The sequence below is a fragment of the Gadus morhua genome, chromosome 4, assembly GCF_902167405.1.
Source record: "Gadus morhua chromosome 4, gadMor3.0, whole genome shotgun sequence".
NCBI classification, from domain to species: Eukaryota; Metazoa; Chordata; class Actinopteri; order Gadiformes; family Gadidae; genus Gadus; species Gadus morhua.
In genome coordinates this window covers 15,275,241-15,296,477 of record NC_044051.1, presented here as the reverse complement: position 1 = coordinate 15,296,477, position 21,237 = coordinate 15,275,241, and the positions used below count along the sequence as shown (strand labels likewise).

Genomic DNA, 21,237 nt, shown 5'->3' with positions numbered 1-21,237 from the left:
AGACAATAGAAAAAATTAACTAATTCACCCCAGCAATTTAAACCCACACAAAATGAATGATTAATTAATCTGAATCTGAATCTGCATTATAACATATCCCATATGCGTATAAATGAGATCAGATTTTTATTTTAAATGTTGTCCTGTATAGATATATAGACAACGTTCATAGCTATACAGTTCATATTTCACAGCTTATCTATGTATTAATTTATTTTTTTGAGCTTCAGATGCTTTATTATTAACTACCAAGGGACACCGGTTAATTTAATTCATGCAAAAAAACATAATAATACAAAAAAAGGCTGAAATAGAAGCTTAGGGGCCACCTTATGTCTTTGGGGGTCCATATGCAACCGCACAGCCCGCATATAGCAAGAAACGGCCCTGCGCTCGCTGGCAATGTCTGCAGCCTACCATTTGCAAGATGTCCAACGCATAGGCTACCTGTCCATGAATGCAACTGATTTCACTGTAAATTGCTTTTGATATATACATTTTTCAAATTACTAGGCAGAGATAGCGTAGGCCTATGTGATTTTGGGCATTTTGGAAAATTCCGAGGGAAATTTTATCAAATGTTTGGAAATAGCCTACTTGTTTTTCTATGTTGTAGCCTATAACTGTTTCATATTCGAACTAAGTTACCGCTGCTTTTGGTTTCGAGGGCGATAGTAATTATTTTTGAGTCAAAACCCCCGAACCCACCTTCTGACCCAGAATCCCAGGAACAGCTCCCCGTGCAGCTAAAACTTACACTTCTAGGAATGCTGATGAAATATTTTTCCTTTGGTTTGTGGGCATTTTTTAATGTTTTTTTTTACCTGCGCCGCTCACAGCAGCTTTGCTATAAGTAAACAATTAACCTCTGCCTTAAGGTGCTCTGACTACGATCAGCACTTCGCGATCTGCTGACTCGTGCTTCTTTCACGTTCCCCCCGGTGTGAGGCGTATGGCTGTTGTATATCAGCATCTGTCGTCACCTCCGAACCTCCGCCTCACAGGCAGCGCGCCTCACGATGTGAACACCGCGGCGCGCTCTTTAAAGCCCATCCAATTTCGGCTTTGCCTTGACCTTGGCAAACAAATCACTTCGCCTGGTTTTCAAAGCCTGTTCGAACCGGTTGTTTCTCTAATGATCCGAGGTTGTCCACACATGCAGGCGGACGTATGCACGCACGATCGCGCGCGAGCGCACACATACACCTCGACACGACCTCCCCACGATCAACTACCACAACCTCCCAATGATCAACCACCGCAACCCCTATTATCAAACCGCTTGACCACCCCATGATCAACCACCACGAACGGCCATTACCCCTAAATCTGTAAGGGGTTAGGGGGGTAATGGGGGTCCATGCATCACACTGACCCATGGACCACGATCTGTCCACACCCTGCCCACAAAAGACATCAGTGTGATGACTACTACACCCCACCCCTTCATAGAACTTCTCAAGTAAAGTGTGTGTGTGTGAGAGAGAGAGAGAGAGAGAGAGAGAGAGAGAGAGAGAGAGAGAGAGAGAGAGAGAGAGAGAGAGAGAGAGAGAGAGAGAGAGAGAGAGAGAGAGAGAGAGAGAGAGAGAGAGAGAGAGAGAGAGAGAGAGAGAGAGAGAGAGAGAGAGAGAGAGAGAGAGAGAGAGAGAGAGAGAGAATATGCAGGGGGAGCGTGGTGGGGTGAAACCAGACAAAAGAGAATGCGGATGAGCAGAAGAAGGAGAGAGAGAAGAGCAATTGTCTTGGGTGGGTTTTTAAAACACGATATAGCAAACGATTTCATCAGCATAGCCAGAGATAAGTGGGAGCTGCCTCAATGTACAATTTGCGGAATATTCATTCATATTGTAAATCGCATTCCTCATTGCTGGGGCCTCAGCTCAATATGTGCTGTCGTAAGCTTAAAGTTGTGCTATGCTATGTTGTTTTGATCAGCGTTGAAATAAGTAGGCCTATACAAATTAGTGAAAGTACAAATATGGGCCAATGTTGGTACCTGGTTATTGAAGGGACAAAGGACAGCTCCAGGAAAAAACGGAGACACAAAAAGAGGACATGCATTGTTGAGGAAACTGCTGCAATGTCTTGCAGGCGCTTTGAGATAGGCTACACACATGAAATAAAGCTCTATATTCTTCTTCTTCTCATTATGATCATCTTAACAATATTCATATGTCATGCACAGAATCGGAGCCCATTGTAACGCATCAAAAACCACTGAGTTTGAACAAACACGGCAGTGGGAGACAGCAGACCGCAAGGGGCCTCAGTGAGAGAACGAGCTGTGGGATGATGTCATCACTAAACTAGACCAGCACCTGCTGGTTTCAGCCCACTAAAGTGAGGGGCGGCAGCGGCGTGGATCTAAGAAGGATCGCATATCATTTAAGGATTCAGCCGGTTCTGTCCGATGCAGTAGATATTTAAAGTAAAAGGAAACGATTTGAATATTTGTCGAATCAATGCCAGATTTGTAGCTAATCGATTGATTTACCGAATAACTTAGTGTCCACCTGACCACGGCTTTTATTTGTTATTTTTCTCCTGGCAAAAAAAAAGGATCGATCTAAAGAGGGTTAAGATAATCAATTTGATTAAAACATTAAATAAAAATATAAAAACAATACCAGTATTTATTCATAATGGCATATGCTAATTGTATTAAGTAACCCAGAGGCTATTTAATGGTTATACATCTGATTACGGGGTGGAAATGAAGTGCATACAGCCTGCGTAACGACCTACATTAAAATAGCACCTTCCTAAAATTAAAACTATTTCTACAATATTTTGATGTCAGCGTCACTCTGTGGCCATACAGAGTATTACAACAATACCAAGGTACACTACCACTCAGGGTGCTCCATAGCGTACGGCACTGATGGCTCCCCAGGGGAAAAAACAACTAGGCCTAACGTTTTAACCATTTTAAATTAACCAAACAGGAAGATGTTGCGTCCCAAACTGTTGAAATGTACCATTAAACCAAACACAAATGCTCTGAATAAACTACAAACTCGAGTTGAATATTGTTGATTTACTACAACTATAGTATATTCGTAACATGTATTGTAGATACAAATAAAAGGATGGAATCTGCTCAATATTTGCCCTCACAGGCCTTGAAGTAAAATGTTTTTAGATAGGCCTACGCCTTGCAATAGGCAACACTCATAATATATTTAAGAGCAGCTTAAGTTTAAATGTTAGACAAATTTGATATTTAATTTTTCCAAAATATTGTGTTAGTCTATCAAAACGATTTGAAAACTTATAACCCAGAACTTAATAGGGACTCTACTCTGCAATAATTTACTACTTGGAATAATGAAATAACATTGACACTAAACATTACAGAAAGGCAATTGTATTTTATTCAAATAGTGAACCAGATACAGTATGTATAGTATAATAATTGATGACGTCCTTTAACTAAGGATCTCTTAAGCATGCTATCAGAGTCCAAATGTAATCAGTATGTTGGCATGCATTCGGGAAGAAAGACCCCTAAGCTTTCACTGAAATCAATTACAATAGTTCTACAGAATGCAAAGTCATGCTAACAACAGAGGTCACCATTTAACCTGCCCGTGTCTTCAACTGAGTACATGGGGTGACAAGCTAAATGTCATGTAGGTAGCCTTCAACAGTAAAATTACAGTTTGCTGTAACAGATATGGCACACATGCCCAATGTGGTGTTGGTTGGGGCCAAAACGGATGACCACTCAGAGCAATCTTGTCTTTTTAAATTCGTCCCCATAAAAGGAAGAGCACAGGATGCAAACTTTAGCTTTTACATGTAAATAGGTGGTCAACTGAGGTAGCCTTTTTATTAGAACATGGACAGTTTAGCAGAATATTTTTGGATAAACCACAACTTATTTGTGTTAACATTGCGACTTATTGAGTTCCTCAACAAAATACCATAATCCTTCAACTCTTTGTGACCAAGACCTTAGAACGCCTCAGAAAATGCAATGTTAACAAAAATAATCCTACTTTATCATGGTAGCTCTTGAATACTGCTGTGTTCAAATAAAAATGTTTAACAAGAAATACATTTGAATTTGTCTTGACAGTGCACATCAGCCTCTCCTCTAACTGAGCACAGTTTATATGGCAGGTCTACAGGGCACACACTCGTACCGTACAGAGAGAGACAGTTCGTATAATGCATAGTAATATTTAAAAAAACACACAAAATGTAAAGTAAAGCGTGACAGGCAACGAGACAAGGGACAAAATCCCAGCTAGTCCGCTAAAGTGCTGACACGGCCAATGTGTGGAAGCATTCGTTGTATAAATGCATGTTATAGTACAAATAAATAATATGAAGGTGATCTTACAGAAAAAATAAGATAAATGATATATCAAAACAATTGAATGAATGAGATTTTACAGATGTTGGGCTCAATCAATAAAACTGATGATGGTCAACAGATTTATCTATTTGGAAATAATTGCAGAGTGTATTCATACTAGATTTCGATTATTTTAAATTAAACATTAGTAGAGATGTCATGCATAGATTATTATTATTTTTTATAAAAGGTTCTGCAGCTTCACAAAGGTCTTCTCAAAATCTATATTGGAGTCAACCGCTTACGAAATACATTTATAAAAGGGTTTAATAGATTAAAGGTCTTAAAAGTTACTACTCGTTACAAAATACAGTTGAACATACTTTTTTTTGGTTCGTTTAAAAACATCCGTCCTTTATATATTACATAACGAAAACACGTCTTTCAAAACACAAGAAAATGAACGATAGAAAGCAGTGAAATATTTTTCCCTTTTCCTTCCTCTGCAGCATAATTTAAAAGGAATGGCAGCTTTTGATAGCTGTTCATGATGTAATATACAGAGTGGTCATTAGACCCTCCTCATCTTAATACCACTGGCATCAAATACCGCCTACATCATACACAGTACATAACAGACATGTGCCTTCCAAACTGATCTCACATCATGTCACAGCACACAAACTGAGTAAAGCTCAACTAAATGGAAAAACAATCACCTGACCGGGTGTGTATTGGTGTGACGTGCTGGTGCCTAGCCTGGCGCTTAACGTCCGTAACAGTTGACTGTTACTGTGGGATGCATTCATGACAGGTGCATTTGGCTGCATATGACGCATTGATGCAGCAAAAATCCCTTGACTCAACTTTAGTACCAGAATTTCTATATAAAAATAAGTTTGCCAAATCTTGGATGTTGGTTGCGTTTGCAAATTATAGGTTTTTTGGTATAATCTGATGTTAATTCTGAATTGAAGATGATAACTCATTAATTGTACTGCAAGTTAAACACAGGTTCAGTTGATCACATAATTGTCTGGACATTAGTTTGTCTTGAGGTGGTTCTAAGTCGGGTTAATCAGAACTCAGAACAAATTGAGGAAAGGGGGAATCTTACTTGGTATGCTATGCTGCCATGGTGACTAGCAAAGTCTGTATTTAGAAATAGATCCATGTGTTTATTTGAACTGTGAGAGTCTTCAACAAGCTTATTAAGAAGATCATCAAAAAATATCAACTACTTCGGTAACTCTGCAACTATAAACGTTCAGATAATACTAGTTAAGTAAACGGAGGCCTACCATCACTTAAATTCAATAAACTGTACAATTCCTTCACACCTCCCTCAACATATATATTTCACAAAACCCGGCCAGAACGGCAGTCAGTAGGAGACGGTGGATCGGACAGACAATCACTGTCAGTAAACCTGGGCTTAGTCTTTCGTTACAACGGGAAGAGATTTGTGTGGTTGCTGTATTTCTCCTACTGTAAAAAAAAAAAGCGAAGAAAGAAAAAAGCACCACAGAGGGCGGCGTTTGAGGTTAAAGATCACGAAATGGAGCCATCCACGAGTGGTGCGGATCTATAATACAAACACGACCACAGAACGGCTGAAACCAACCGGGTGGGGGGGGGGGGGGGGGGGGCTACAGGGGCATGCAGTAAGAGAGAGAGAGAGCGAGGAGGGAGAGAGAAAGCAGAGGGAAGAGGGCCACAAGTTCCTCGTCGGAATTCCTCCAAAAGACAAAAAGGGAATCCAACCTCAACCTTTAAAGAAAAATCGGACTCACAATAGGTTCCAGCTGTTAAATCTGAAACTGTGTAACTCTCGCCCCTACCGCTGTGGTCCCCGTCAGATGGCGTTCTCCAGCCCGAAGAGGAGCCGTTCCGTGGGTTGGTGAGCGTGAAGTAAAAAGGGGTGCTTGGTGGTGCTGTAGTCTGCAGGAAGGGGGAAGGGGGAAACGCCTCCTCAGAGCCTCAGGAGAGTGCCACGTCCTGGCCTACGAAGGGCAGGTCCATACTCATCACACCATCCGCGCTCCCCTGTTTCCTAGGAGACAAACACGAGTAAAGGGGGGGTTCGGTGTGGTGTCGTTATGGTTACTCGCCGGGTTGCTACTTGGAAACGTCAGGGCTGCGAAATCTCAGGGCAAGCCGTAAGAGAACAATGAAAAATGGTCAAATAGGTGTGTGACCGTTCAATTATCAATCGATCAAACAATCACAAGAAACTACAGCTCCACAGAACCCTGGGGAAATCAGAGGTTTCCTGGGCCTTGTCACATACTGTAATAAGCCTGACTTGACACATTTAGTATTGAAGCCTTGCAGGCAGATTGGGTTATAGACCATCTGACCCCACAGTCCAGCAAACAGCTAGAGCCACGAAACCTCTGATAGAGGCATCCAAAGTAAAACAGTTGTAAAGGATCAATGATAAACGATCAATGATCCATGATTGGTTATCTGTGATGGAGCTCTGTCTGGGGGAGGGTCTCCTTACGACAGCACGGGGGCCGGGGCGTTCTGGCTCCCGCGGTCCTCCCTGCGGCCCCAGTCGAAGGGGTTCCCGAAGGACCGCTTCCTCAGCATGGTCCGCACCAGTATCTGGGAGAGACGCACGGAGACACAAAGAGCGACAGGGTGACACCTCGAGCCACGGCACCCTGGTTACACACGGGGGACCGCCTTGAGGCAGTTCTTGGTGCCGTTCAAATCCTTCAGATGACAGGGAGCAGAGATCTGATGTGGTTTTTGGTGCAAGGTGAATAACACGGTTTCAGCTGCATGTGATTTCTATGCCATGTCCTCACTGGTGTCTGTGTGGTGTATTTTTGTAAACCGCATGCTAGGGTTTCACGTTTCAGAAGCGACCGGGCGAAACCGAGATGAGACGAAAACTGTTGGGATCGTGCCCTTAAACACCCCGGTAGGACTTACATTTTAGACATTTGATTCACCCATACAAACTCCATGTGGGCAAAGCACTTATTTTGAGAGCCTCTACCCCAATTTCGTTGCACTTTGTGCAATGACAATAAAGAGATTCTGATTCTGATTCTGATATTCATTCATATATTTTGTGGCATGAGCGCAGGGAAGCAACACACCGCTGTCACACTGTAAACATGGAGGTGGGGAGTCATCATTGACGGATGCAGGTCGTAAGGCCTGTTATTTATTGAGACGTGATGACGCAATGTTGTGACGTTGTGATTAAGGATGACATCACTTGGCACCAGCCGAGTGGTTGGAAGGCGGAGCTTTACCGTCCTAGCTATAAAATACCTTCTTTAGCGCCCGCGAAACATCCAACATTCCTCCGACCGTGACAGAGGACAAGAAGAGGCCTAGCGCACCCCAACGACGTGCCTCAGTGGAGGACTCACCACCGTGGCCAGACTGGGGATGTGCTTCACCGAGTTCTCCACCTCCTCCTCCGTCACCTCGATCAGCAGGCAGCAGTGGTCGTCGTCCAGCGGCAGTGGCTCTGCACCCTGCCTGGTCACCCACGGGTGCACCTGGACACACACACACACACACACACACACACACACACACACACACACACACACACACACACACACACACACACACACACACACACACACACGCACACGCGCGCGCGCTCTACTGATGGGCTCTGCAGAGGTTCACCGTGCCGCTGTGTAAAGAGCCCACGGCCCAGCCCATAGCAAAGCAGCTGGGAGGGAGAGAGAGAGAGAGAGGGAGAACCTTGATCTGGGGGACGGAGATCCTGGACTCTGGGTTCTTGTCCAGCATCTTCAGGAGGAGGTCCTTCACGTCCTCCGATATCTCCGCGCTGACAGGGAGAGACAAATGGAAAACCCATCTCGGCCCGAGTTCATTTAAACTTCAAACCACTGAAGGCATAAAACATCTTTGGTTCTATGATTTAGGGCTTGAATGGCCTTACTGGGAACCGACAAGGCATACTGATTTAGCTACGTGTGTATCCCACAGGGGTAACATAGCCTTGCCCGGTGCATAGGCTGTAAAATAGAATGGAATTGTATCCATTATTCCGAAACACGCTTCTGTAAAATGATTCCAAAATTTAACTTCTTGCACATTTGTAAACTTTGTCACCATACGCTGTTCTGGCGAAACCTAATCGGACAGAAATGTTCAAAGGTAGAAATGTAGCTTTCCCAGCCGTGGAGCATAATGGAGAAACTACTACAGCATATTGTGATTCTATCCTTGCTTTGGTTGGAGAATTTGGTTTGGTTGAGTAAACAATGTGTTGCTGCTGCAATCAACGTATGGAAATATGCAGCTGGGAGAGGAGGGTCGACGCGGGATACATATTCTACTGGATCTGTTCCCAGGGAAGGTCTACAGAAATGTGACGCGCGTGGTGAGGTCAACACAGATCTTATGGGACATCGTCTCCCCGGGCGCCGGCGGTGCATGCGTCACACGTGCGTGTTTTGGCGCAGCCCCAGCATTTTGAGGAGTGAGCACTCACTGCGGTGGCAGCTCCACCGGCTGGCTCTTTATCTTCTGGTGAAGACTCAGGATGCGCTCATCCATGAATGGACACTGGGGATGGAATAAATGGGGATTGTTTTTTTTAAAGTCGCTGTCATCCATTTGTGCTGAGCCCGCATTGTTCTAGGTTCTCAGGCATTCAAAATTCTGTAGCGATGAGAAACAACTGCTTATTGCAGCTTTAATGAGCTCTAAAGTTCAGGCTTTAAAATAAAATATGAAAGTAACATTGCTATTTATTTTAATTCATAGGGTAACACACAAACTCGTTTTGTTTCATCGTGGTGCTCTCAGTGAAAATAGCATTTTAGTCAAGATTTATAAAGTGAATTAAGGAATGAAAATAAGTTTTGATACATAGTTCAATCACAAGATAGATGGTGTGGATGTAAGAAACAGGGGCCAGACTTACCACTCCAAAGAGGAAACAATAAAGAGTCACTCCCATGGCCCAGATGTCCAGCGCCTTCATGATTCATTAATGAGGGAGAAAAAACATTTGTATTATCAATACTCATTATATGCAACGCAAATGGTTACAGTGGAGGAGTAATATATATTTCTTTAAAAACTTTATATATCAGTTTACATCTTGATATGAACAAATCGTACATGTTGAGCTTGAACTGATTTTGTCTATTGGGCATATGACATGTTAACAAACTTTAAAGCCAGCACACAAACGTAAAAATCCTGCTCAAATATCCAAAACTTCCTTCGTAATTGTTGCATGCAACACCCTTCGTTTCACACCACCACCACTAGGGGGTGCCAGCGGCTCGGCCACATATCCACCTTGCCAGAGAAGTTCTTCCTGGTCTCCGATAGGGTCTCAGGGGCGAGGAAGGCGGGCGTCCCAACCGTGCTTGTCAGCAGAGCATCAGCCCCCTCGAACTGGTTACTGACCCCGAAGTCAGCGATCTTGATGTGGCCATCCTCCCCCACCAGCAGGTTGGACGGCTTGATGTCTCGGTGGATGATCTTCTGGTAATGCACTGCCGGGTACAGATGTTTATATATATATTAATATTTTATTAGGTAATAATATTTAATATAATATAGCATTTAATAAATATATAATTGTTACCTTAATATATATATTATATTTACTAGGATTGCTTTATAAACGGCTGTTTAAAGCCGTTTAAAATACCATTGTGGACGCGCTTGCAAATGCAAAAATACTAATAACAATATTGAACAACAGATCCTCCACGTTTGCTGCCGCGGTCTAGTGGACAGGGACTCCTCTGAATCCACCACAGTAAACACGTTGTAACATAGCGTGTGTAGCATATGAACGTATGATAACAGGAGGAAGGCTGTGAGCATAACGTGGTTTCCCTCCACACAGGGAACAGCATGCGCTGATGTCGGTCTTTGCATCCAATTTGACTGAAAATAGACTTTAATCTATGTAACCATATGGCGCCAGTCTCCCTGGAGACGGCTTATTATTACTTTTCAATAACCAAAGTGCTAGTTGTCGGCAAGACATTAGATAATGCAACCCCTGATTTATCTTCAAAATACAGGTGTAAAATCGTGCCACTAGTGGGAAGGCTGAGAAAGTGTGTGCGCGCGCGCGCACGTGCGTGCGCGCGCGTGTGTGTGTTCGTGGTTCATGGAGGGAAGAGGACAGGAGATTGAACTCACAGAACTCCATTCCCCTGAGAAGGTCCTTGAAGTAGAAGCGGGCTTGGTCCTCGTTGAAAGGCTTTTCAGCCGGAACTTCCATCACAGCCCTGGGAGCACACACACACACACACACACAAACACAAAACCACACACACATACAGGCATGCACGCACACATGCACAGTCATGCAAGCACACACACACACACAACAGACAAACACACACAGGATGATGCACACATACGCAAAGAACCCAAAACACAGTAACGCACGTACACATACACAACCACACACAGTCAGACACACAATGTTTTATTTATTTGAGGTGGATCGTATATCGAGCTTGACAATGGTTGTAATAAGAGCACCTACCCTTTCTTCACCAGCTCAAACACTGTAAAAGAACAGAAGATGGTCTTAAATCACTTCTTCAAGGTACCGTACTCAATATCCATGTCTTGCAATAGCTGTTAAGGGATCTATGTACAATAGTGGTTGTCTTGTGTGTGTGTGTGTGTGTGTGTGTGTGTGTGTGTGTGTGTGTGTGTGTGTGTGTGTGTGTGTGTGTGTGTGTGTGTGTGTGTGTGTGTGTGTGTGTGTGTGTGTGTGTGTGTGTGTGTGTGTGCGCGTGAGTGTATGTGTGTGTGTGTGTGTGTTCAAATTACCCATGTACAGATGGTCCTCACTAGGGTCATCCAAAACCTGGAAGGAAAACAAACCAGAAGTACTGAGTGGAAATAGCTCTCTGTCCTTCATTAACAAACACAAACATATACATACACACACGCATACATGTGAGTGTGCGCATGAACGCTCAATGCTCGACAATCAGTGGAACAATCAGGTATCCGGGACTCGAACATTAACATCCTTGAGTGTTGATGTATATCTTCATTGTTTGTTCCACCACACTCTCTGCAGTCGCTCTGGTAAGTGAGCCGTTTGAGGAGGTTCAGGCTTGCACCTGAACTTCTCAAGGGACCTCACAACTACTACATCTGCATATGAAGTGCGCTCTTAAGTCAGTGTTGATTAATCACAAATTTAATTAAAGTTATCTTGTCCTGTAATCTTATGTAAAATCCAAGGGAACACTATAGGTCTTTCTCCCTTTTCGTTTGTTATATTATATTATTGATATATTATATTGTGAGCTGCAAATAATAGTCTCTGGACCCTGTTAATTCATGGCATATAAAGTATGTCCAAACACATCCATCGTCTCACCTCCACAAGCTTGACCACGTTGGGATGGTCGAGCTTTTTAAGGATGGCAATCTCCTGGTATACCCTCTCCAGGGGTCCTTTGGGTTGAGGCATGCCCTCTGGGATTTTAGCTCCTCGCGGCGGAGGTCTTCCTGGTGGGATGGAGAAGAGAGGCGGATGAGAGGAGAGGAGGAGAGGAGGGGAGAAAATGAGGAGAGGAGAGGAGAGGAGGACAGATCAGGAGAGGACAGGACATGACAGAAGAGGACAGGAGAGGAGACGAGAGTAGAGAGCACAGGAGAGGAGAGAGGACAGGAGAGGACAGGACATGACAGAAGAGGAAAGGAGAGGAGACGAGAGTAGAGAAGACAGGAGAGGAGAGAGGAGAGAGGAGAGAGGACAGGAGACGAGACGAGAGTAGAGAAGACAGGAGAGGAGAGAGGAGAGAGGAGAGAGGAAAGGAGAGGAGAGGGGATAGGAGGGCACACGAAAGGGGGGTTTCATGCATCAGAGGAGCATCCTTCCCGTCTAGTGCGTTAACCATCTGCCTCTGGCTCAGGACGTACGTGGGAACCCCGCCTGTCTCATCAGCTTCTTCTTGGACAGCACTTTCATCGCCTACATGGTGGTGGAGCAAGTGGTGCAAACACAATAATACACGTAAAAATATGCTAAGATACAGCGACATTTTGATGCCCAATATGTATCGATAATACTTTTTCCTGAACAATTTCCTACAACAAAAGCACCTTATTTAAACCCTAGATGTTTTAGCAGTGTTTTGGCCCATTACATACAAAATAAGCAAAAATGAAGTCATACTGAATAATGCTAATTCTACTTTATGTTAGATAGTTTATCCTCAGTTCCTGACTGTATATTGGGCATTACAGTATGGAGTATATCACCTATCCTTTTTGTTAGTATAATCTTGTGTTGTCAAAAAAGGTGGCAGTAGATACAGAGACAATAGACTGGATTGGAATTGGAGCTGCAGGCACAATTAACACGTTGTATAGATCCATAATGTGTGAGAGAGTCTGACTCACATAGTACGTGTTGTCATCTTCATTGTAGGCCAGCTTGACAACACCATAGGAACCCTTGTTAGAGGAGAAGAACCAAAGATGTCCTCAAGATGTATCAAAGGACACACAAACACACAAAAAGAAAACACACACAGACAGGCTCTTTCACTATCCTTAGCTGGTGTGAGGGAAGAATATCTATGGTGATTTCAATCTCATGAGACAAAGTGGATTAAGAGTCTCTTCCAACAAAAACGGGACACTTAAGAAGGGAAAAACAACAACAGATCAGACCCAAATGGGCAGAGAGGAAACCTAACCCGGAGTGCTTGTGATAGAATCATGAATCATTAGCATTACGTGGATAGCAGGAGCCAATGAAGGGGGGGAGTTAAAAAAATGCGGGAATGTCGTAGAATTTGAGGGAAAACAGATACCTTGGGTTCCCTAGGTGAAAGTTGGAGGGCCACCGTCAAAACATCACACTCCCTCTTACTAGGGTCTGCAGCCAATAGAAAATTACCACTCTGGAAAAACGTTCTTAGCTATAGGTAGAATTTCTCCCATTTCAACGCTTTATTCATTTCAGTCAAACACTTTGTGTGACCTAAATGGAACCATTACTGGAAAAAGCTCTCCCTTTAAAAACGCATGCAAGACTTAAGTAGTGAGAGTTAGGCTCTCTCTCTCTCTCTCTCTCTCTCTCTCTCTCTCTCTCTCTCTCTCTCTCTCTCTCTCTCTCTCTCTCTCTCTCTCTCTCTCTCTCTCTCTCTCTCTCTCTCTCTCTCTCTCTCTCTCTCTCTCTCTCTCTCTCTCTCTCTCTCTCTCTCTCTCTCTCTCTCTCTCTCTCTCTCTCTCTCTCTCTCTCTCTCTCTCTCCTCACAACGCACACACACATCCGGCCTGAACACCTTGGAGACATCTATTTTTTACAGGCTCTCATCCTGCTTCCAGCTCTGCCACCACGTCCGGATGGCTTACAAAGAGTCTGGGAAATGAGGGCAGGAACAAAACCAGAGGCACTGAGGCCCCTCCATGGTGCACACTATGAAGTAAGAGTGTGTGTGTGTGTGTGTGTGTGTGTGTGTGTGTGTGTGTGTGTGTGTGTGTGTGTGTGTGTGTGTGTGTGTGTGTGTGTGTGTGTGTGTGTGTGTGTGTGTGTGTGTGTGTGTGTGTGTGTGTGTGTTGTGTGAGGGTACCTTTCCGATCTCGTCTTTCAGCTTGTACTGGTTGAGTTGAACACAGTCCTTGGCAGGAAAGAAATCATGGGAAGAAATAACATTTAAAATGTGGACTGTACCATTAATGTACATTTAAGCATTACCATAATTATCCTTTTAGCATTAGCCTTTAGCATTATTATCCTTTTTCCTATTAGCCTTTCGCATTTTCATCCCTTTAATCATTAGAATTGTTTTCCTTTTAATAATTAGCATTCAGCAATGTTATCCATCTAGATGTTAGCCTTCAGTGCAAAAACAACAACTAACAATGTTTGTTAATTCCGAAAAAGATGAACACAAAAGTGCTTCCTGAATGGCATGTTCAACTCGGGTGAATGAGATTAAATCAACCCAGCACACAAATCCAATGTTTTCATCATAGCTCTGTAACATGCTGAGTGTTTGAGGATTTAGTGATGGTTTTGTTTTGCAACAGCACTCTTGGACGCCAGCCAATTCGAAAGCACACACCAATTAATGAATCCAGTTTTCTTTCAACTGTAATATTATGGTTGATTGGCTTGCAGTGCTGCCAGCATTTTTCATCAATATCCAAAGCCTGTTGCCTTGTGCAGAGACTTAACGAGAGCAACACAACCTCTAAGGATGAGAAATTATTAGTTATTTACCTCCAATTGAATATCATATATAAATAACCAAGAAAAATAATTTCTTTTTAGGCTTAAAGGTTTGGTTGGTTTTGAAAGTGACACTAAGATTTAGAAGAAGACGTTTAAAGGCCATGAGCTTCAGTCAGTTTAGACGGCATGAACTGTAAAGCGAAGCGCCCTAATCTTACAGTGGACAGCATCATAGCAGGCGTCATGCAAAGAGCAAACGCAACAATCTGATGGATTATTTTACCGCCTGCCGGCTGGTTAAATAAAGGGCTACCAGCTGTTTGAGAAGTTATGTTCATAAATAGTGAATATGACATGATATGACAGTCAATCCGTCACATCTCACTGTCTTCCTATCCGTTTTGCTTCAAAGAAGCAGAAAGAGAAGAAGAGAAAAAGGAGAATAGGAGTTTATAATCATAACTATTAAAATTATTATTTATAAGTTAAGTGGTACCACATGTTACTGAAAGAATGGACACAGGGTACTTTTGTAAATAATGCGTATGTGACGATTCTTCTTCATGGTTTTTTTTATGTGTTTGTTTTTGTGTGTCAGCTGCTTTTAACTATGGAGGCATAGGAGACAGTCTGCTTCCTTATGGCCATCGTTAGAGTGCTAAAATCTTCCCTCTAAATGCCACGAGCTAATTGGAGTATAATGTTCACCCATAATAGCTGAGCGTCTTCTTAATAGTATGTGGATCAATCCAAATGGACTGATGCATGTTTCAAAAATCAAAACCATGGTACGACTTAGCGTGGTTAACAGACGAGATTACTCCCCTTCCGTGCTTAAAGATTCCTTCACAGGCTTTGTAGGAGCCAGGGATGATGTCAATGTAATACTATAAGGTTTACCAATTTGTTATTGTTTTCATGCTTTATTATAGAGTGAGATAGACAATAAGGTATTTGAGATAGAGGGGAGGACGTGCAGCAATGGAGCACGGGCAGGGGACAAACCTAGGTGGCTGCGTTCAGGACTGATTCCAAATGGTACGCTCTCTAACCGTTGAGCCACCAACACTATAAGGTTTGAGAGGGTTCATGTCTGTGGTCCGTGTAGCACCGGCGTACCTGGAGGTCTGTGATGGAGACGCGGTGGGACTCCACGGTGGGCCGGCGGGGGAGCCGTGGGGAGGAGTGGGGGGAGGTGACGGGGGAGTAGGGCAGCGAGGGGTAGATGTAGCGTCCGTCGAGGCCCGGGGAGCCGCAGGGGGAGGTGGCGGTCGGCGAGCGCTCCTGGAGGGACAGCTTCCTGTCCGACATGTTGAGCCGTCCCCTGGGCGGTGCAGCCAGCAGCGCCCCCCCCACGCTGTGGGACAGCAGGAGGTCGCAGGATTCAGGGGCCAGCAGCGGCCGGGCGGGGTCGGGGGTCTCGGAACTGTCCATGTCCTCCACCTGGAGGGGAACACAGAGAATACAACGCCAAATAAGGAATCGTGGAGCCCAGCAGCTCATACATCTAGCTGAATTTTTGCTATTATAACACAGACCATGTCTTTAGAAATAGCACAAGACAGGTTAACAGGTCTGGTTATTGCTAATGGTTTAAGATTTGTTAGTAGAAAATAAATAATGTCAAACCGATTTTTTTGAGTGTTACCAAACGTGTGTGTATTTTGGTTGGCTCCTATACATCAGAGGTGTTGATTAAGCCTGAAGCTAATGACATGCATGCTGTTTGCACATGCAGAACTATTGTTTGTGTCTCAATCGTTCAAGACCCCAAAAGACGAATGGCAGAGAGTTACACACAACCTCACAGCCGCTGAGAAAGTGTAATAATGCGGACAGCAAAACATTTGCCTCCCAGGTAACATCATATATTGTCAGGGTTGACTTCAGACAAAAAAATGGAGCTTAAATATTGTAGCCTTTGGTAGAATTGCTTTGATTGAAATGGACGATGGAAAACTAGTCTGGGGAAATTGTTTGCTGACTTTTTGGAAGAAAAACAATATTTGATCATTTAACTACGACAACATGAAATGAAAGATTAAGCACTTCAAGAGCTAAAAACAAATGTGATCACATTCTGATTATTTTGGACGCTATAGCTCAGCTGTCTTCCCTCCCCTGCGATTATAAACAATAGGGGTGTGAAAAAGAATCGATTCTTCGATGCATCGATTCGCGATTCTCTCTAGAGCGATTCCGTCTCGATGCAGATATATTAATAATCGGAATTAAAATTAAATAATAATAATAATAATAATTTAATTTTGCCTGCTGCAACAGTCTGTTCGCCAGAGAGGGATAATTTTAGTGAGTTTAAAATGATTAAATTTATCTTCAGTGTGTATTGCCCAATCTAATTTGTCTTGACACGATTGCGATTCAGCCTACGCATAGCATGCACGCAAACTCACAGCCAGACACAAGAACTCCTTCTAATTCAATAGCAGCTTTTTCTTTAATGACATAGAAAAGAAAGATTAGAAAGAAAATAAAACTGAAACCTATTTTTTACATGCTTCCATATTGTGTTTTGATGCAAGCTGCATTGATTTTTATATTGTTCATAGAAAGCCATATTTGTGACAAAAGCTTTCTCTCTAATAAAATATTAGGTGAGTTAATTAATCTGTTGATGTCTTTAATGATCATTACAAAAGTAGGAACTGATTAGCAAACTCTGAGTATCAAACTCAGATGTATACATAATTTTGAAAATCACGCATGGAAATGTACATAAAAAAAATTGTTGCATTGATAATTGCTTTAGAATCGAATCGTTGACCTCATAATCAGAATCGAATTGAACCTTGAGGTGCCAAGAGATTCCCACCCTTGATAAGCAAACAAATTGAGGGACAATCCCAAACCTGTCTCACCTCCTCGTCCCCGCTGTGGGGGTCCGGCAGGCTGGGCTCGTACTCCGTGATGACGATCAGGGACTCCATGGGGTCGGAGTTGGCCGGAGGGCACGCGGGGAGCACGGCGGTCAGGGCGGGCGCCGGGCAGCTGCACAGCAGGTCAGGCAGGGGCTGAGTCTGGGTCTGCTGGGCTGGTGGAGGGGGCTGGCTGGGGCCGCAGGGCACCGGATGCTGGGTGGAGGACCAGGAGGACGTGTGGCAGGGGAACATGGTGCTCCGTTAGCCCGAGGTGTGGGAGCTCTGCTCCATCAGCAAGGGCGGCCGCGGGGGACAGGGCGAAGGACCTGATGCAAACGGGAGATCCGATGAATTAACAGCTTGCTTTGTATTCAAATGTGATTCTGCACAGGCATGTGGGTTGCACGTGAACGTGAATTCAATGATTATATCTCCAAGAGGCTCGACATGAGAAGTGTATTTGTTAAACAAGAAACGGTTCTGCTTGTAATGTGTGTTATACAACCTGGTTGATTACCATCGCCACAATTCTTAATCAATGTATTAACATAGTTCATTTCCATCCAGAGAGAGGGAGCGAGCGAGAGCGAGAGCGAGAGAGAGAGAGAGAGAGAGAGAGAGAGAGAGAGAGAGAGAAAAACAAGAACATGGTGGCTCCAGTTAAATGCAGAATGACAAGGCCAAGCGTGGGAAATACACCTACGGCAAGACTTATTTTATCTTAAGACCACAGAGAACGCTGTTGCTGATTGCCTCAAAGTCGCCAACCCCATAATCTCGGATCCAGCAGTCCTTAAGTCTGATTTGTGAGACTACCGTGCATCATCGTTGACTAGCAAAGCTTGATCTTAAGAAGATTTCCATACCTTAGTTTCTTTAGCCAGTAATGCCACAATTGCTACAAGGAATCTGCCTTCATTTTCTTGTTCTTTTCAAAAAGATTTATATGTTACAATTATAACACTTATACTTATGTTCCTGGGAAATAATAGCAATAAGAATAGCAATAATGTAGACATTTGAAATATATATTTTACCATATTTCCTATGATAATATGCATCAGAATCTCTTAAAGAATAGGCCAAAAGCAAAATTCAAACTTTGACCAAAAGCAAAACCCCAAACATCATTAGCTGCCCACATATTGCCGTACATTAGAATTCTGAACAACAAATCGGAATCTGTAGATTGTATTCAATTGAATGTATGTCCTCCGGAGATAGTTTTGACAACCGCTCCTGGCAGTTAGGACAGAGAAAATATTATTTTTTCATTCTGATCTCACAACCTTATTCAATTCAACTCTTTATTGTGCCAAAGTGCAATTGTAAAAAAAAAATAAAATAAAAACCTTGATGTAACTTAGCAACTATCTCTTCGACATCAATGTACGGTAATGCTCATACCTTTTAAGGTCCTTGAATGAACATACGCTACTGCGATAGCCAATGTTTGCTATCATTATGTAGAATCCAGAGATAACATGCCCTTGTCTTATCACTAGCCTAAGTCACTGTGATCAATAAGTGAGTCTAGAGAGAGAGAGAGAGAGAGAGAGAGAGAGAGAGAGAGAGAGAGAGAGAGAGAGAGAGAGAGAGAGAGAGAGAGAGAGAGAGACACACAGACAGACAGACAGACAGTCAGACAGACAGACAGACAGAAAGAGAGACAGAGAGAGAGGGAGATGTGACCCAATAGAACTGTCCCTGCCTACCTCTAAGCGTTGGTAAAACCACACGCCCCAGCTCGAGCACCCCGCTCAACTACCTCAGCTGGACGCCTGGTACCGCCATGTCTAAGAGCGAGCAAAGGTTGCACAAAGGTTAAGACTCACCCATTCAGAATTCACCTGCATATAGCCTCCCCCCTTACCTGCAAACTGCCCCTCCTCCTACCTTACTCTCCTATTAGTTTGTACTTAGTTTGTACGTCCTGGCACTTAATGCACAGACTTATTGTATATTGTGCGTCCTGGCACTTAAAAATAGTACTCTATCTAGTACAACTATCTTTGTTGAATACAGGGAATGGGAAATCTAGCTATTGGAAATAGTTGGCAGATGTACCAACAGCAATATATTTTTTGGCTTTCTTGACAACTGTCCTTATGTAAGCTTCTTTGGATAAAAGGCATATGCTACATGCCCTGAATGGAGAGAGAGAGAGAGAGAGAGAGAGAGAGAGAGAGAGAGAGAGAGAGAGAGAGAGAGAGAGAGAGAGAGAGAGAGAGAGAGAGAGAGAGAGAATAAAGATGTAGTACAGCATAATTTGTATAACTGCAAATCACACAAATCTCTGCACCTCCCTGATCCGACGAGTGAGTTGCATTGGAGCCTTTGAGCTCTGGGAAACGCAAGCAGAAGCTGCTTTACTCCAGATGCTGTCCTGCGCCTCTTACCATAACAACAGTCACATGACCCAATGCTGCTCGCCATTCAGAAAGTATCAAGGGGTTGTTGCTATTTGGGTTCCGGCGAAAACAAGCACAACCAGTCCTACAAGCACAGGGTCATCTGGAACATTGAAGTATTGTCAGCCTCATTCAAGATCAACCGATAACACTAGCTGATTTGCATAGCCAAAGCGAGATAAGCTGTGAATGCACTGATGAGTTTCCGTATGCACGCAGAGTAAAATTGGGACACCGAGTTTAATTAGATTCAGAGAACCAAAACGATTTCTAGGATGGGACGTTCAGATCTGCCATGGTCAAGTATTCTGAATTGTCTGCCAATATCAAAAGAGATTGCCATCACTAGATCTGTGGACATGCTAAAGCTAAAAATACATTTTCTTCATTCATGGGATTGTGTGGATTTTCTCATCTGTCCCTGCCTACACCCTAAACCATTACTGACTGTAATGGTTTAGTAGGATGTAGATATTTAAATATATTTGCATACTTGTGAATTAGAAAGATGGATATGTTGGCCGTTTTCGATACAGCTGTTACATTGAGTCAGATGGATTTGCTTTTACCTCTAGGCAAACCAAACTCGCATCCTACAAATCATTTACATTATAAACTAATCCGAGAAACCACTGCAACGATCGACCCAAACGTTCTGTTACACTGAGTTAAATGTTTATTTCATCCCACATCATCCTATATTCAAAAAACGGGTCGTATAACTATTCGCTTCAACTTTGTAAAGGTATCCAAAATTATATTTTATGTCGCCGTAGAACATGACCTTTAAAACACATTAGGCTCGTCTAGCTGAGGGGCTATAGCTTCACATGACTTCTGTCAACGTCGTGAGAGATCAATCGTCCTATTTGTCCAGGTTAACACATCCTAGTGATCGGTCAGGCGACCAGAGACCTCCCGACAGCGAGGGGCTAGCAGGCTGCCAGATGTCAGCACACAGATGTGGTCGGGATGGGGATGAGGATTCAGAAAATCATCCACAAGACTGAAGTAACGGTCATTCGTAACAGATGAAGGAGCCCCTAGATGTAAGGAATCAAAATGGTACCTTATCATGTAGACCCACAGTAGAGGTATTGAGTATTTTTCCAAGCGAGGATGTATCGACAGTATCGGTGCAGTAGCTTGTAGCTAGCAGGCTGTTCGTTCTTGAGGGATACCTCCAACTCTGTGCTGATGGACCAATCAGCAGAGACGCGCCTTCGTAGCGATGTAGTTACGGCACGCCGCTTTTAAAGCCAATTCCACAACAAAATTCTGAACAGAAAGACTTGGAGTCTCGAACTCGGATAGCCCGCTGGGTTCTGAATATAACGAAAGGCCAGAGGGAGTTTTGGGGGCGATAATTTAATGTTGACGCCCCCGTGTGGCCCAGAATTGATTTGTTCAGACGTTCAAATTTACTTGTCATTTTTCTTATCGGCTTTGTGT

General features: G+C 43.4%; 1 protein-coding gene across 2 annotated transcripts; it reads right to left on the bottom strand.

Moving 5' to 3' along the window:
* Positions 1-5,203: 5,203 nt before the first annotated feature.
* On the bottom strand, positions 5,204-21,138 carry LOC115542225 (calcium/calmodulin-dependent protein kinase kinase 2). Of its 2 annotated transcripts, none has more exons than XM_030354385.1 (17): positions 20,855-21,138; positions 17,375-17,700; positions 15,615-15,938; positions 13,891-13,938; positions 12,713-12,766; positions 12,230-12,281; positions 11,685-11,815; positions 11,123-11,159; positions 10,830-10,851; positions 10,478-10,566; positions 9,617-9,816; positions 9,234-9,287; positions 8,799-8,872; positions 8,042-8,129; positions 7,696-7,827; positions 6,810-6,913; positions 5,204-6,356 (listed from the first exon to the last, which is right to left on the bottom strand). In XM_030354385.1, the coding sequence occupies exons 2-17, from the start codon at positions 17,624-17,626 to the stop codon at positions 6,284-6,286; spliced, it is 1,734 nt and encodes a 577-aa protein (XP_030210245.1). In that variant the 5' UTR covers positions 17,627-17,700; positions 20,855-21,138; the 3' UTR covers positions 5,204-6,283. The 2 variants fall into 2 exon arrangements, with proteins under 2 accessions (XP_030210245.1, XP_030210246.1); XM_030354386.1 differs by lacking the exon at positions 20,855-21,138 and adding an exon at positions 19,090-19,295.
* Positions 21,139-21,237: the final 99 nt, after the last annotated feature.

Excerpts from the sequence above, each read along its gene's own strand:
- LOC115542225 (XM_030354385.1), bottom strand. The coding sequence starts at position 17,626 with ATGTTCCCCTGCCACACGTCCTCCTGGTCCTCCACCCAGCATCCGGTG. Across the intron at positions 11,160-11,684 it reads ACGTGGTCAAGCTTGTGGAG|GTTTTGGATGACCCTAGTGA; the intron begins GTGAGACGATGG and ends TTTTCCTTCCAG. Across the intron at positions 10,852-11,122 it reads TGAGGACCATCTGTACATGG|TGTTTGAGCTGGTGAAGAAA; the intron begins GTAATTTGAACA and ends GTTCTTTTACAG.